Source organism: Melanerpes formicivorus, unplaced genomic scaffold (assembly GCF_026170545.1).
Source record: "Melanerpes formicivorus ecotype bairdi unplaced genomic scaffold, bMelFor1.0.p_v2 SCAF_7, whole genome shotgun sequence".
Taxonomy (NCBI): domain Eukaryota; kingdom Metazoa; phylum Chordata; class Aves; order Piciformes; family Picidae; genus Melanerpes; species Melanerpes formicivorus.
The window spans coordinates 9,236,287-9,249,827 of record NW_027142359.1 but is presented as its reverse complement, the minus strand read 5'-3'; the positions used below and the strand labels follow the sequence as shown (position 1 = coordinate 9,249,827).

Below are 13,541 nucleotides of genomic sequence, written 5' to 3'. Positions count from 1 at the left end.
GGAGATTGGACATGGCACTTGGTGCCATGGTCTAGTCATGAGGTCTGTGTTCATAGGTTGGACTCGATGATCCTCGAGGTCTCTTCCAACCTTAGTTACACTGTGATACTGTGATACTGATTCTTGTGTTGCATAACACTTATCCCAAGAATCACCACGTGGTTGATATTCATAAAGTACAGTCTCTCAGAAAGAGATTAATGTAACTACCTCATTCACTACAGAACACAAGAAACCTACAAACATAAAGAAAAGCAAACACAGTCCATTCCTCACTGCAGTTACATGATCAAGCAGAATCTTGTGGAAACTATGATCCTTCTTCTAGCCCATTCTTCCCACACCAGACGCTGCTAACACAGCACCGCCACCTTTTCATGTCTCCTTTTTCTGTCTGCTTCTACCCAGCAAAATGTGGGAGAAATCCACTCTCTTGGGTCATATAAGCCCTTGATTGCCCTTGTGTGTTGCTCAAAGTCCTCTCCCAACTGATATGTTGCTTATTTTTATTCTGGACTTCAGGTTATAAAACACTTTCAAGCTCTTAGCTTGAAGCAGGAGGTAGCAATTTTTGTGTAGTTTAGGTCTTCATGAGGAGATAAACATTTTGCATCATTTTGCACATTGCACACACATTGCATCACTTTGCAATGTGTTCCTCAGCTTTTAGGCTATGCCAAGTCTCCACACTATTACAATGTTGTTTTTGACCTAACAAAGCCAGAGCAATTTCCTAGCAGATGTTATTAGCTGGGGCTTCATGCCTCACCTAACATATGCTTCCCTGTCTTCCTGGGAGACATAAAATTAAGCCTAGAAGTGAATCACCAAATTACTATGGAGCATCCAGCACAATGATTTCCAAGCTCTGTGCCACCACCTTGTAGATATTTGAGATTCAAGTGACAATTCCAAAAGCAAAGAACCATGCCTGGTACATACAAAATGAGTTCCTAAAAGCAATCAGAACCTCTCAGCTGTGTTAAGACAGGCTCCTTCAGTTGTCACACTGGGAATTAATGAGATTTGATTGTACAAACTCTTATTTAATTTGAAAGTAATTAAAAGCCAAGAGCTCAGTTTATCCCCTTGTGACCAAAAAGGAACTCTAGTCCAAAAGTGTTTTACACTAGGCATATGAAGGCAGTTCTAAGCTAAGGCTCTGTCTCTCTAATCAGGCTCATAATGAAGACATGCATAAGGCAGAATTTCACCTAGTTCAGGACATTTCCTTTACAACATGTGCACAAATCAAGTGTTAACCTTGCATGGATTTAAAAAGAAATAATTTTTTTAGAAAAAGAAAGCAAGCCCCATCAAAAGCACATTGAAGTCCTTCTGGAAAATATTTTGAGCAAACCCAAACCCTCTAGAAGGCACATTTTTCAAGGAATTAAGTGTGTAAGTCCCCTCAGAGTTACACAAAATGAAAATGTAGGCCTAGTTTTTCATTCGGAAAACCTTATCAGTTATTCTTAAAAGTGTAACTAGTCCCCATTTCCACACTCTTCAAAGAGGTAGCTGCTTTGACCTCTTTATTATATTACCTGAACTAGATAGAGGGGATTTACAGTGGCCAAATCTTAGAAGACAATGAGGAAATTAATTGTTCTCTGCCCCTCAATAAGCATCAGAGGATTGATCTTCATCCAAGACTCTCAATCATTTTGATCTTCAAAATTATGTCAGATTTACAATCTTGACACTTTCCTCTAAAAACAGCCAGCAGCTTTGGGCCTACGATAATTTTAGAGTATCTTCACATTTAGTTTCATTACTTTTTCTCCACAAGTGACTCCCGTAGCTTTGTTAGTTCACCATCTGAAAAGGTTCTTCACTTAAAAGGCAGTTCAGCTGACAGTCAAGGGGAATTCCACTGCCTCTGTGACTCTTTGCTGCCACTTGTTCAAGCAAGACTGCCTGGGAGCACACACTGTTCTGACCTGATAATTGTGAATGAAATTTTGCAACAGCAAAATTAATGATTCAACAAAATGTGACTGTACATGGCTCTCTAAGTATTTTCAGTTATTTTCTGTGAAGAGGGATTAGGAACATGCTAAAGTAGGAGCGCGGGAGCTGTTGAATGACTGTTCTGTAATGACTTCAATCAAAATTAAATATGAAGTTTTGTTCCTCTGTAACAGGAGAATTATGACACTTACCTGGGTTCACATGTAGAGGGTAAGAACTAAACAGTGTGTTTTCCTATGGAAATTTGTAAACTCCATCCATGGGTGGGATGGCAGAAGATTTCATGCATTTAGGAGAAAATTATCAGTTCAACAGAATAAAATCATTTCCACTTTGTCACATTTAGTTATCTTATTTATTTGTTCTAAAATTGGTAGGCTAAAGAAATTGTAAAAAGATGGCAACTGTAACATACAAAATCTCACAATGAAAACAAAAATATATATAAAAAAAAATTTAATCCTCTATGTGTTAAAATCTACAAGTTTTAGAGGAAAAACATGTATTTTCCAGCTCTGGAAGCAGGTCAGATGCAATCATGGAAGCAATCTCTTTAAATAACACTAAGCATATGAAATAGATGTCCAAGCGCACAGCGGTTCCAGCTTTGAGAGTAAACAATGTGTTTTCTATCAGGATTGTCACAATCGTTCAAACACCAATCTCCAAACTCTTCTTTGAGTCTAACATTGAACTCTCACACTACCATGTGTGAAGCAACAAGGACACCTTGAGGCAACTGAGAAAAATGCAAACATTTGCAGTCCACGGTGACAGGGGAAGGACATAGAGATTCTAAGTCTGAATTCCTTGGAATTGTCAAATGATAACCTCGTCAAACTGTTTGACATCAACGTTCTGCAAGTTCCAGAGAATATTATCAAAGCAGTGCTGGTCAGCATCCCTGAAATGCTTACAGATGAATTTACTTGTTAATGGTTTTGAAGACAGACATGGTTTTTCCACACACTAATTTTGTTCTGAGCTGCTTTTTTCCTTGTCCCAGAAATAATAATTAAAAAAAATAAGTTCTACTCTTCAGCATAGTATTAACCTGTACATATTTTTTAAAGAAAAAAAAAAAAAAACATTAATAATAGTGAAAAGGTTTCTGAAGAATTATTAAATGCAAATCTACACAATGATTGAATTTTCACAGTTCTTTGTCACTCTCTCCAAGTTTCAAGTATTCCTTTAAATCTGTACCTTTAAAAAACTGATACAACAGTAAACAGTTAAAAAAAAAAAAAAAAAGGTGGAAAGAAGATGAAATCTGCTGCTTCTTATTTTGTTTAAGCTATTTTGCACATGTAAAAGCACTGGGGTTTATTTATTTGTTTGCTTTTCAGTATGGCCTCTAAGTTAGAACTGGAGCTGTGGGGCCATTTGAGGAGCTTTCTGTTCCCTTAGCGCTGTCTGCAGCTTTGGATTCATCACATCCTTCAGAAGGCTCCTTTTCCTCTGGTGTTGATGGGGTAAGATCAATAGTGATCAAATCAGTTTCCTGATCTGGTTTTTCTACTTCACTGCAAAATTCAACCTTATCTTTCTGCTCGCTGTTCTTCTTTATCTGTCCATTCTGTGCAGGGTAGGTACTGGCAATGGTGTCATACAGAAACTGGTACTGTTCCTTAAATAAAAAGAGGGGAAGTTAGTATAAATGGGATGCCTGGAGCTTAGGAATACACCCATTCCTTCTCTGTTTTCTTAACTATTAGAAATGGAACATGAAATTGAACATGCTGCAGATGAAGCAGCTTCCAGCTTCTAGTGTACAGATTGTTGTTTCTATAGTTGATTCTGGTTTCATGTGTATGTAATGTCTCTGTAACTGCCTGCAGCAGACATTTGAAGGTGTCATTCAGTATCATTTTGGTTCACAAAGTACCAAAATTAGGGTTTTTAGAGTACCTAAGTTGTATACAACATGCATTGTAAGAAGTCTAGGAAAGTAATCTAACAACTTGCCTCATATCAATGACACCGAGGTCCAGTTTGTCAGTAAATGCACAGAGTATGCTACAGAGACACAATTCATCTGGAGGACTTTCAATAAAACAATGGCTGATAGGCTGTGAAATGGAGAAGTTAAGGGGCACTGTGCACATAGATCCCTGACACGACTGCAGAAGCATCAATTTATGCTATTGGTAATTTTATAGTGTGCACCTTTCCAACAAAGGCATTACAGCATTGCAGCTCTGGACAGCTCACAGACTCCTTGACTCTTATCAGTAATAGCCAATTTCCAAGTAGTGGTCAGTGACTGTGAATGTGCTGATTGAAGTTAATTTTCCCTATGCAGAATTGGTGCATAAAATTACAAAGGTATTAGTGACCATGATAAGTAATCTCTTTTTTGTTATGGCAATTGGTATGATTTACTTACATAGGTAGAGACCACTCCCAGCCTGGAGCGACGAAGAGCTTTTACCACTTGGAAAACATCTATTACTTCTTCTATCTCTGCACTTTCCAAGAGGGTCATTAAAGCACAGAACACACCAGTCTGCTGTGATCCATCACTAGAAGATGAAGCAAAACATACATGGAAAATGAAAACATAAAATCAGCAAGTCCTCTGACTAAATGTTTATGATTTATTTCAAGACCTACATAATGAACTAAATTTCCAAAACATTTTTTACTGGGCTGAAGTTGTTACAATTAAAAATATCTGTAAGAGACATACAGGACAATTTACCTAGGGGCCACTTAAGGGGTAAGAGAGAAATTAGAAGCTTCAGACTTCCAGTTTCAACTACTGTTAACTGGATTGTCCTTCTCTTTTAGATGGTATGCAAGGCTATTCCTGGAAATGGTCTTTAAAAGTAGGCTTATGTACTGGAGCTAGATATGAACTAAATCTTTGCTGAATCCTCATTAGCAGTATGCTACAAGAGCACTCTGACTTAGCATTTCCTCTCAAAATATCCATACCAGGCAAGATCAGGTAGTTCTGCCTACCTACCCTACTGCTTACGCTTGTGAGAGAGCAGTGTGCTCACTTTTCATCGCTACAACCAAAATGGGAACACTTTAAGTCATTCAAATCTTCCAGGGACAGCTGAGTCTCCAGACACATGAAAAGGCTTGTGGGGAAATTGTAGGCTTCTCAAAATTGTTGTTGCTATGCATCCCTAAACCACAGAACTAGATTAATATATGTGCTGAATTTAGACCCACCGACAGTGGACAACAAGGGGGACACTGCGGTTGCTCTTGTCCTCAGTGGCTGCTCTGGCTGGCACTCTTTGTTTGAGGTGAAGAATCATGCTGACTAAATCTTTGGGGTTTTCTGGAACATCCAAGGCACTCCACTTGTGATACTGATACTGATACACCTTCTGTGTTTCTTTCATCTGAAAAACAGCAGTGAAGATGTTGTCAGTGTTGTGGTTAAAATAAAGATTCACACAGTGCATCTTTTGCAGCTGATTTACTGTGGCAGTTTCAGCCTAATGCCTAGGAAATTTTCCACAGATTGAGTAGAAAGTGATAGAATGAAAATAAATTACCATTGGATGTAAAGGGAAAATAATGATAAAGTAAACTAACTTTTTGCTCTCTTTTTGGCTTTGTCACTCCATCAGATACTAGCTGGTTGCTTCTGCTGGCTGTTGCTGACCTTGGTTGCTTTCTTGCTGTGGATAAGTACTAACAAGCTACTCTCTGCTTTTCTCCTCTCTTTTTTCCCTAGTATACGGGTGGGGAAGGAGGCAGACAGGGGGAAGCTGTTGGTAACCCCCTGGTTTTGTCCAGGGGGGTTCTTGTGTTGTTTATGAATTGCAAATACATGTCAGTATTGTATATTTTGTACATATTAATTGTGTTTCATATTTCTAGATAGTAGCTTTGCTTGTAAATAGAGCTGCATTTGCTTCCACTGAGCTAGTCTGGCAATTTAATTTTGGGGGCAATTTCAACCCAGCACATTTACAAAAGAAAATTTGCATTCCTGAGGAACCGCACGTTGATGTGAGTTCTACCTCATGAAGGTGAGGTAGAAAAAAACCCTAGCTGATCTCCTGAGACTCCACTACCACCATCTCAGCAATTCACCAAATGAGAAATTTGAGCTCATTTATAGCATTTATCATGACTGACTAATCTGAAAAATAAAAATATTTCAGTTTCTTAGAGCAAATGATAAGTGCAGGGGAACCTGTTCTTTCTCTTTCTTTAGGCTAAGTTTAAGACAGAGAAACAAATGTAAAACTTCCTCTTGGAATCTGCAAAGAAACCTTTACCTTCAGATGTGTAAGGTCAAACGCACGTATGGTATAGCCAGGACAACAGCTGGCATCTGTCATTTGGACTTCTATGTCATCATATGTTTGTTTTTCTTCTCCCCAGTACTGTGCACAGAGTTCCTAAAATGGATTAAAGTACAGGTCAGTGCTTACCATTCAAATCTCCTTTTATTTTATCTTCCACATAATCTATTGACTTTAATGTAGCAGGAGTGTCATAGTATTTTAAAATGCAGCATCATACACTCTTCCCCTCAAAAATTCCTTCAAAAGCAAATTAATAAGGTAAATAATAGAACAAATTAAATGTGAATCCCAATTTCCTCATCCTATAAAACAGGCTTAAGTGGAAGAAGGGAATGAGAGAATGCAGTGTAGTGTTTCCTTTGCAGACAGAAGATCCTTAATACCTGCTCTCCTTCTTTCAGCTCTGTCAGCATAACGATGACTTTAACTTTTCTTTGGAAGACCATTTGCCAGAAGTCAGAGATAGTCTCCTGCAGTGGTCCCTGTGTGGCAATCATGGCTTTTGGACCCCAGTAACCCTATAAAATAAAATTTTAATTTTTTTTTTTTCTTAAAATAATTCAAAATTATTGTCATTGCCAAGCAACAGAACTCATTGTCATTTAAAGAGCCAGAAAAATAAACTAACAAACACTTCTGTTTACAGGGAAAACCTGCTTGTGGCATTAAACTCAGTCCTCCTAACAACAGTCAGTTGCAGACTGACAACAAGGTACTTGCATGCTGTAGTGCCTCATATCTGCCCTTTACTGCAAAGCATATTTTTAAGGGCTAAAGTGTTTAATTCTACATAGGTGTTTAGCTTGACCACTATGAAAATTGAGTATGTACCACACAAACTTGGTGCAGCAGTTAGAGTATATTGAGCTACACTAAAGTAAAAAAATGTTTACTCTGAATGGATATCTTAACTCTGCAGCACTTTAAAGAATTTGGATGAGTTTAGCTAGTAAACTCTGATAAAATCAATTACTTCATTAGTGACCAATAAGTGCTTGACTCCTTTTGGAGGCATAAATGATACCAAGAAACTGGTGGCTCCAATTTTCATTAGTAGGGTTTTGTATATGTCAATAAATATACTCACATTTCTCTAACAGTGGAATAATTACAGAATCACAGAATTGTCAGGGTTGGAAGGGACCTCAAGGATCATCTAGTTCCAACCTCACTGCCATGGGCAGGGACACCTTCCACTAGATCAGGTTGCCCAGAGCCACATCCAGACTGGCCTTAAAAATTTCCAGGGATAGAGCTTCCACTGCCTTTTTGGGCAACCTGATCCAGTGTCTCACCATCCTTATAGTGAAGAACTTCTCAATGTCTAATCTAAATCTCCCCTCCTCTAACTTGGATCCATTCCCCCTATTACTACCCAATGTCCTAAAACATCCCTCACCATATTAATAGGGATCAAATTGTAGGCAGATGTCCACCAAAAGAAGTACATATTACCATGAAGACGGTCTGAAAGCTAATGGTTTAAAACATAAAACTCATGAAAAAAGTGTTACTCTGTTTATCTGAGAATTGCACAGTGTGTGTAGGATCATGTAACGGAAAAAGATCCATCTTATTACTGCCGCAGCAAGAAGTAGAACAAAAGTAGATTTTGATGATTAGAGCTATAAACAGATTTGGCAATAGACTGTTAGACCTTTTTCCCCTGTTCAGGTAAATTCTATTCAGTTTGCGAAGCCAATAGAAGAATAAGAGCTCAAACTAGAACAGAGGTTTAGCTGAAAGCTTGTGGCATACTTAAGAGTGAAAACTCTAAATACATACAATTATGAAGGAGGCATTGATGTATCTGCTTGATTCTTCACAGTCACTCTCCTCATCCGAGGAATTATCTGAATCATGTTCACCCTCCTTACTGCATTCATCTTCCTGCCTGATTGGCACTCGGTTAAAGTCATCTGCATGAGACAAAGTGTCACCATCACACTACACTACCACTTAGGCACTGCACTAGAGCAGAGCTGTCCGCATATGTGCAGAAGAAAACACAAAGAGGAAAAGGCCAGTCCTTTCACAACAGACTGCAGAACAAAGGAACTCCATTTGAAGCAAAGACTCCCAATAATTCAAGTTTTTTAAAGACATACAAGAAGTGTTTCTCTGTTTATTCAAGATTGCACAGTGTAGGATCAAGCAACAGAAAAAGGTTCATCTTATCACTGCAGCAAGAAGTAGGAAAAAAAGTAAATTTTGATGATCAAAGTTGTAGTATAACTGTGAAAATTTTCAAATATTACAGTGTTGAGAAAACCAATCAGTCAAATACGTCTCAGTAAGGTTTTCTTACAGAAGATAACAAATTAAACAAGGGAAGGTTTATGAACAAATCCTTACATGGAATTATGTTGGTATTCCTATTTTTGCTTTTATTTTCCTCACGATTCCCCGTGTTCTGTGTCCGCCACCCCTTATAGGAAGGTAATCTCTGAGGAAAGAAGATGTTTGCTGTTATGCTTGGTTAAAATGTTTCCTGGGGTCATTGTGTAATGGTTTAAATCAAAACAGTGGGTTAACCTGTCTGCCTCCCCCAGCATAGAACCGAGGGGAAAAACAACTCACAAAGAGACTCCTGGTTGAGTCAAAAAAAAAAAAAAGGCGAGATAGATACGGGTTTCCTGAGCAAAACCAGACAATGAGAATGCAAATGCACAATATCTCGGCCTATTTGCAAGCGGGAAAAAAGCACAGCAGAAAGCAGAGAAGCAAGCAAGCTAAAAACCCAAGCCAGGGAGCTCCATCCCTCCCTGTCCTGCTGCAATCTCAGCAGAAGAAAGCAAATATCCATAACCCATAATGAGAATCAGAACCAGAAGCCTCTCGTTACAATCTGAACTTCAAGCCCCCTAAGACTTTGCTCCAACCAGCACTTCAATTTGAAGATGGCATGAGGCAGGGTGGTATGAATAGCAGCAGGCTAAAACTCAGCCCATGACACATTGTCACCTCTGGACACCCACACTCATTCTTCACTTTCCAGCACCTCACTTGTGACTTTAATTCATTGAACTTTGGTCATATCCAGACTGTGTTTTAAAATGCTTGCTATACCATGAACAATGGCACAGGAAATCATGGGCACAGACACAAGTAATGGTTCTTTCACAGAATCACCGAAATATTCGGGTTGGAAAAGACACTCAGGATCACCAAGTCCAACCCAGAACCCTACTCTACAAGGTTCACCCAAGCACCACATCCAAATGACCTTTAAACACATCCAGGCTTGGTGACTCAGCCTTTGTTAAAAATATTTTCTTAAAATATCTTAACAATATCAAAGCAGGAATAGAATCCCATTAATCCTCAGATTCTTTTCTTGACGGTAAACAAACTGTTTCTGTGCCAGAGAAATAAACTAACACAGAAGTCATCTATCATGTACAGTATCTCTATCTCATCACTATTACGCAAGGCCCTTTCTAGTGTAAGTGGGAGGTATGGGCACTAGAATGCAGTGCTTACTTACCTGAAACTCTGCCTCCAGCAGGGAAGGATCACTTGGTGGGTCTTTTCTTTTCAGATTTTTAAGATAAGAATGCAGTTCTGAGAGACTGACCTCTGTTTCTCCATACTGATTGTATTCCACAAGTGCTTGGTGGATAAGGATATACTGTGACTGATGTTTCCCATTTTAAGGGGTTGAAAAAGAAGTTAGTAAAGAGAGAAAAAAAAAAAAATCAAAAAAATGTATAAAACATATCACTTCTTAAAAACCATTAGAAGAAAACACATACTCCCATTATATTATTAGTGTTAATAAAATTAAGAATTAATATTAAATATATATATATTAGAATTAGAAAATCAAGCTTGTCTATGCAAACTCAACTCTGTATTTATGAACCATATACCGAAAACTGGATTATAAAATCTAAAATGTTCTGCTTGGCTTCTTTTCTAAAAGCCTAAAGGTAAAGAGTTGACATTTCTCAAAGTGAAAAACTGATTTGGAAGTTTTTCTCTCTGTTAATATTTTTCAGAGTTATAGAATCATAGAATACATTGGGTTGGAAGGGACCCTTTCACATCCTCTCTGTGGTAAGCAGGGACTTCATTAACTAGATAAGGTTGCTCAGGGCCCCAGCAAGTTTGACCTTTAATGTCTCCAGGAATGGGGCATCTCCTACCTCTCTAGGAAACCTGTTCCAGTATTTCACCACCCTCATGATAAAGAGCTTCTAATGTCCAATCTAAGCCTACCCTTCGCTAGCTTCAAAACACTGCCCCTCACTCTATTGCTACCAGCCCTTCTAAACAGACCCTGCCCAACATTCTTGTAGGCCCCTTCAGATACTGAAATACCACAAAAAGGACTCCCTGGAGCCCTCCCCTCTCCAGGCCAAAGAACCCCAAACTCTCTCAGCCTGTCTTTGTAAGAGAGGTGCTCCAACCCTCTGACCATCTTCATGACCTCCAGTACCCAAGAATGAGCAATACATTTCCGAGGTGTCCTGATCAAGCTCTATCAAAGGAGAGTTCTAAGTGGCAAGAATTTTAGTGAGATACCTCTACTTGAACCATGAGGCACCGCTGCCGCCGTAGCTTCACAACATAGCCATAAACATCCACTCTGCCTTCTGCATCCAGCCCCTCCAGCATGGCATCAATTCCTATGTATGTCCCGGTGCGACCAACACCAGCACTGCAAAGCACAGAGGGATCTGGTTATAGAGGGGAAATGACACATGCCAGCCCTATTCTGAAGTCAGTGAGAGAGCAGAAGTGAGAACATATAACAACAGGACATGAAGCAACTGAAAACCATTCTTGCTGTAAAGTAATTTGCAACATAAATAATGAGTTCGCATTTTAAATATCTTGTAATAATACTAAGGCAACTATTGCTTAATGTAGTGGCTATAGCCAGAGTAGTCCAACATTTATCTGGCTGTCTTCCAAAAGTCTGTGTATCCTTGTGTTTTATCAGCCTGCATATCCTTAGTTCCTTCAGAAAACAGGCCCTTTGATGTGTCTTGTCTGCCCCACTCTCAAGTAATCAGGTCACAGGAATTGGGATCAAGCAATTACCTTTGTCAGCTCCCTTTTCTGAATAGCTTCAATTCACTTTCATTTAACATTAACAAAAAAATTTAAAATCTTATCTATATATATCTTACCTGCAATGAACCACTATTGGGCCACTAAAAAAGTTACTGAGAGCATTAACTCTGCGTCTGAGCTTGAGAAGAAGATGTGGATCCTCAGGGACTCCGTGGTCTGGCCAGCTTGTGAACTGAATATGAGTCACATCTCTTCCAGATGTCCTTTCTCTTCCCTGGAAAGGTGAAGTGTGAGGATTTTTAATGTATAGAACTCTATATGTTTGTATATAGACACACAAAGCCAAAACTAATTGCAGATGCACAGAAGAAAAAAATAAGGGGAACAGTCAAACATTGAAACAGAAATGTCAAGGTGTGTGCTGTAATGGTGCAATCTCAGTGGTCTCTCAGGTTATGGCATTTTTCATATTGTATTTTAGTTTTAAACTATCTATGAATCAGGAATATACAATGACCCCAACAGAGCCCAGCTAGGATGTTCAAAGTGTTCCTAAAAATACTTCCTTATCCGGTTAGCCTATGATCCAGAATGTAATGTGTCTACCCACTTTGCTCATAAACAAAATGGCCAGAGCATAGCCCTGCATATTTCAAGGGATACAGGTTGGTAATTCTCTTATGTCTGTAAGCAGTAGCCTGATGAAGGGACAACACATGTTATTTTATTTTTGTATTTCTTTTAAAATAAATTTAAGCTGTAACTCAAGTTTCTACCATTTAGAAGTAGATACAAGAAAACCTATGAATTTCAATGAGATTGTCTCTCTTCAGTCTCTTGATTAAAGCTTAAAACATGTCAAGTCTTAAGTCCTACTTTCATATGCTAGTTTAAATGAGAGGACATACATGTTGATAACCAAACAATGTCAACAGGATAAAATGAGAAAGACATCTTGATGGCATTTTATTATTACTGACCAAGAATTAGTACGGCTCTGTGGGCATTTCCCCAGTATTTGTTCTCCAAATTCTTACTCAAAGCTGAGGTATCTGGTTGTGGCATAGCTGTTGATACAGTTATTTGCCATTGTTTTGGTAATTATACAGCACTATTCTACCAGAACTGCAGAAGTCTCCATTTTCACACCAGGGACCACTCTTAAATTCCACAAACAATATAACTTTTTAGGTATATTAATATGATGTAAGCCAAACAGAAAGCAGACAGCTCTAAGCTTATCAGTCCTCAGCATAGAGCTGACAGATTGTTCTAATCACAGAGCAATGCCTTTGTTAATTTAATTATTAACATCCTAATGTTCTCACTGTCTCTGCAATGTCATAACATTATTTTAATTAGGCCACATACTAAGCAAGTTTTAATTACAGAATCACAGAGTCTATCTGGTTGGAAGAGGCCTCGAAGATCACCCAGTCCAACCCTCGACCCAGCACTGAAGGGTCAAACACTAAACCATGTCCCTAAGCGCCAGGTCCACATGTTGCTTGAAAACCCCTAGGGATGGTGACTCCACTACTGCCCTGGGCAGACCCTTCCAATGTGTGAGAACTCTTTCAATGAAAAAAGATTTCCTAATATCCAACCTGAACCTCCCTTGGCACATCTTGAAACTATTTTCTCTGGTACTGTTGCTTGCCACCAAGGAGAAGAGGCTGCCCCCTCCTGGCTCCGACTTCCTTTCAGGTAGTTGTAGAGAGCAATGAGGTCTCCCCTCAGCCTCCTTTGCTCCAAATTGAACAACCCCAGCTGCCTCAGATGCTCCTTGTAGGTCATGTGTTACAGGCCCTTCACAGGCTTCATTGCCTTTCTCTGGACATGCTCCAGCACCTCAATATCCTTTCCATAGTGACAGTCCCAGAACTGAACACAATTCTCTAGGTGTGGCCTCACCAGTGCTGAGCGCAGGAGAATGATCACCCCCCTGTTCCTGATGGCCACAGTATCTCTCATACAAGCCAGGATGCCATTGGCATACAATATGAGATAGCAGAATAGGAGTTTCAGTTTCACTGAAGTATTTTTGCAAAGGGCCTGAGAGGAAGATTTAGCCTTAGAAGGCAAATTTTGTTGTCAGTTACACACAGAGCAAGTAATATGATTTCAGATACATAAAAGAGAGCAATTAGCCAGCCTTAATCAAATGGTCATTTAAAAACACTTATGTTTATAAATGCATTTGAGATAACTAGAATTTGTAATTGTCCCACTATACAATTATCACAAAGGAAGATAATGGTGCTC

General features: G+C 39.0%; 1 protein-coding gene across 5 annotated transcripts in view; it reads right to left on the bottom strand.

Annotated features, from left to right (window-relative positions):
- Positions 1-2,403: 2,403 nt before the first annotated feature.
- Positions 2,404-13,541, bottom strand: part of PTPRC (protein tyrosine phosphatase receptor type C) — a 68,265-nt gene continuing 57,127 nt past the window's right edge. For all 5 annotated transcript variants that reach the window (XM_068140909.1, XM_068140910.1, XM_068140911.1 and 2 more), the window contains 10 exons: positions 11,393-11,550; positions 10,782-10,917; positions 9,742-9,891; positions 8,610-8,700; positions 8,040-8,173; positions 6,638-6,772; positions 6,225-6,347; positions 5,161-5,336; positions 4,364-4,499; positions 2,404-3,604 (listed from right to left, as the gene is read on the bottom strand). In XM_068140909.1, coding sequence (XP_067997010.1) covers positions 3,332-3,604; positions 4,364-4,499; positions 5,161-5,336; positions 6,225-6,347; positions 6,638-6,772; positions 8,040-8,173; positions 8,610-8,700; positions 9,742-9,891; positions 10,782-10,917; positions 11,393-11,550 — 1,512 coding nt within the window. In that variant the 3' untranslated portion in view covers positions 2,404-3,331. The remainder of the gene's footprint in view (positions 3,605-4,363; positions 4,500-5,160; positions 5,337-6,224; positions 6,348-6,637; positions 6,773-8,039; positions 8,174-8,609; positions 8,701-9,741; positions 9,892-10,781; positions 10,918-11,392; positions 11,551-13,541) is intronic.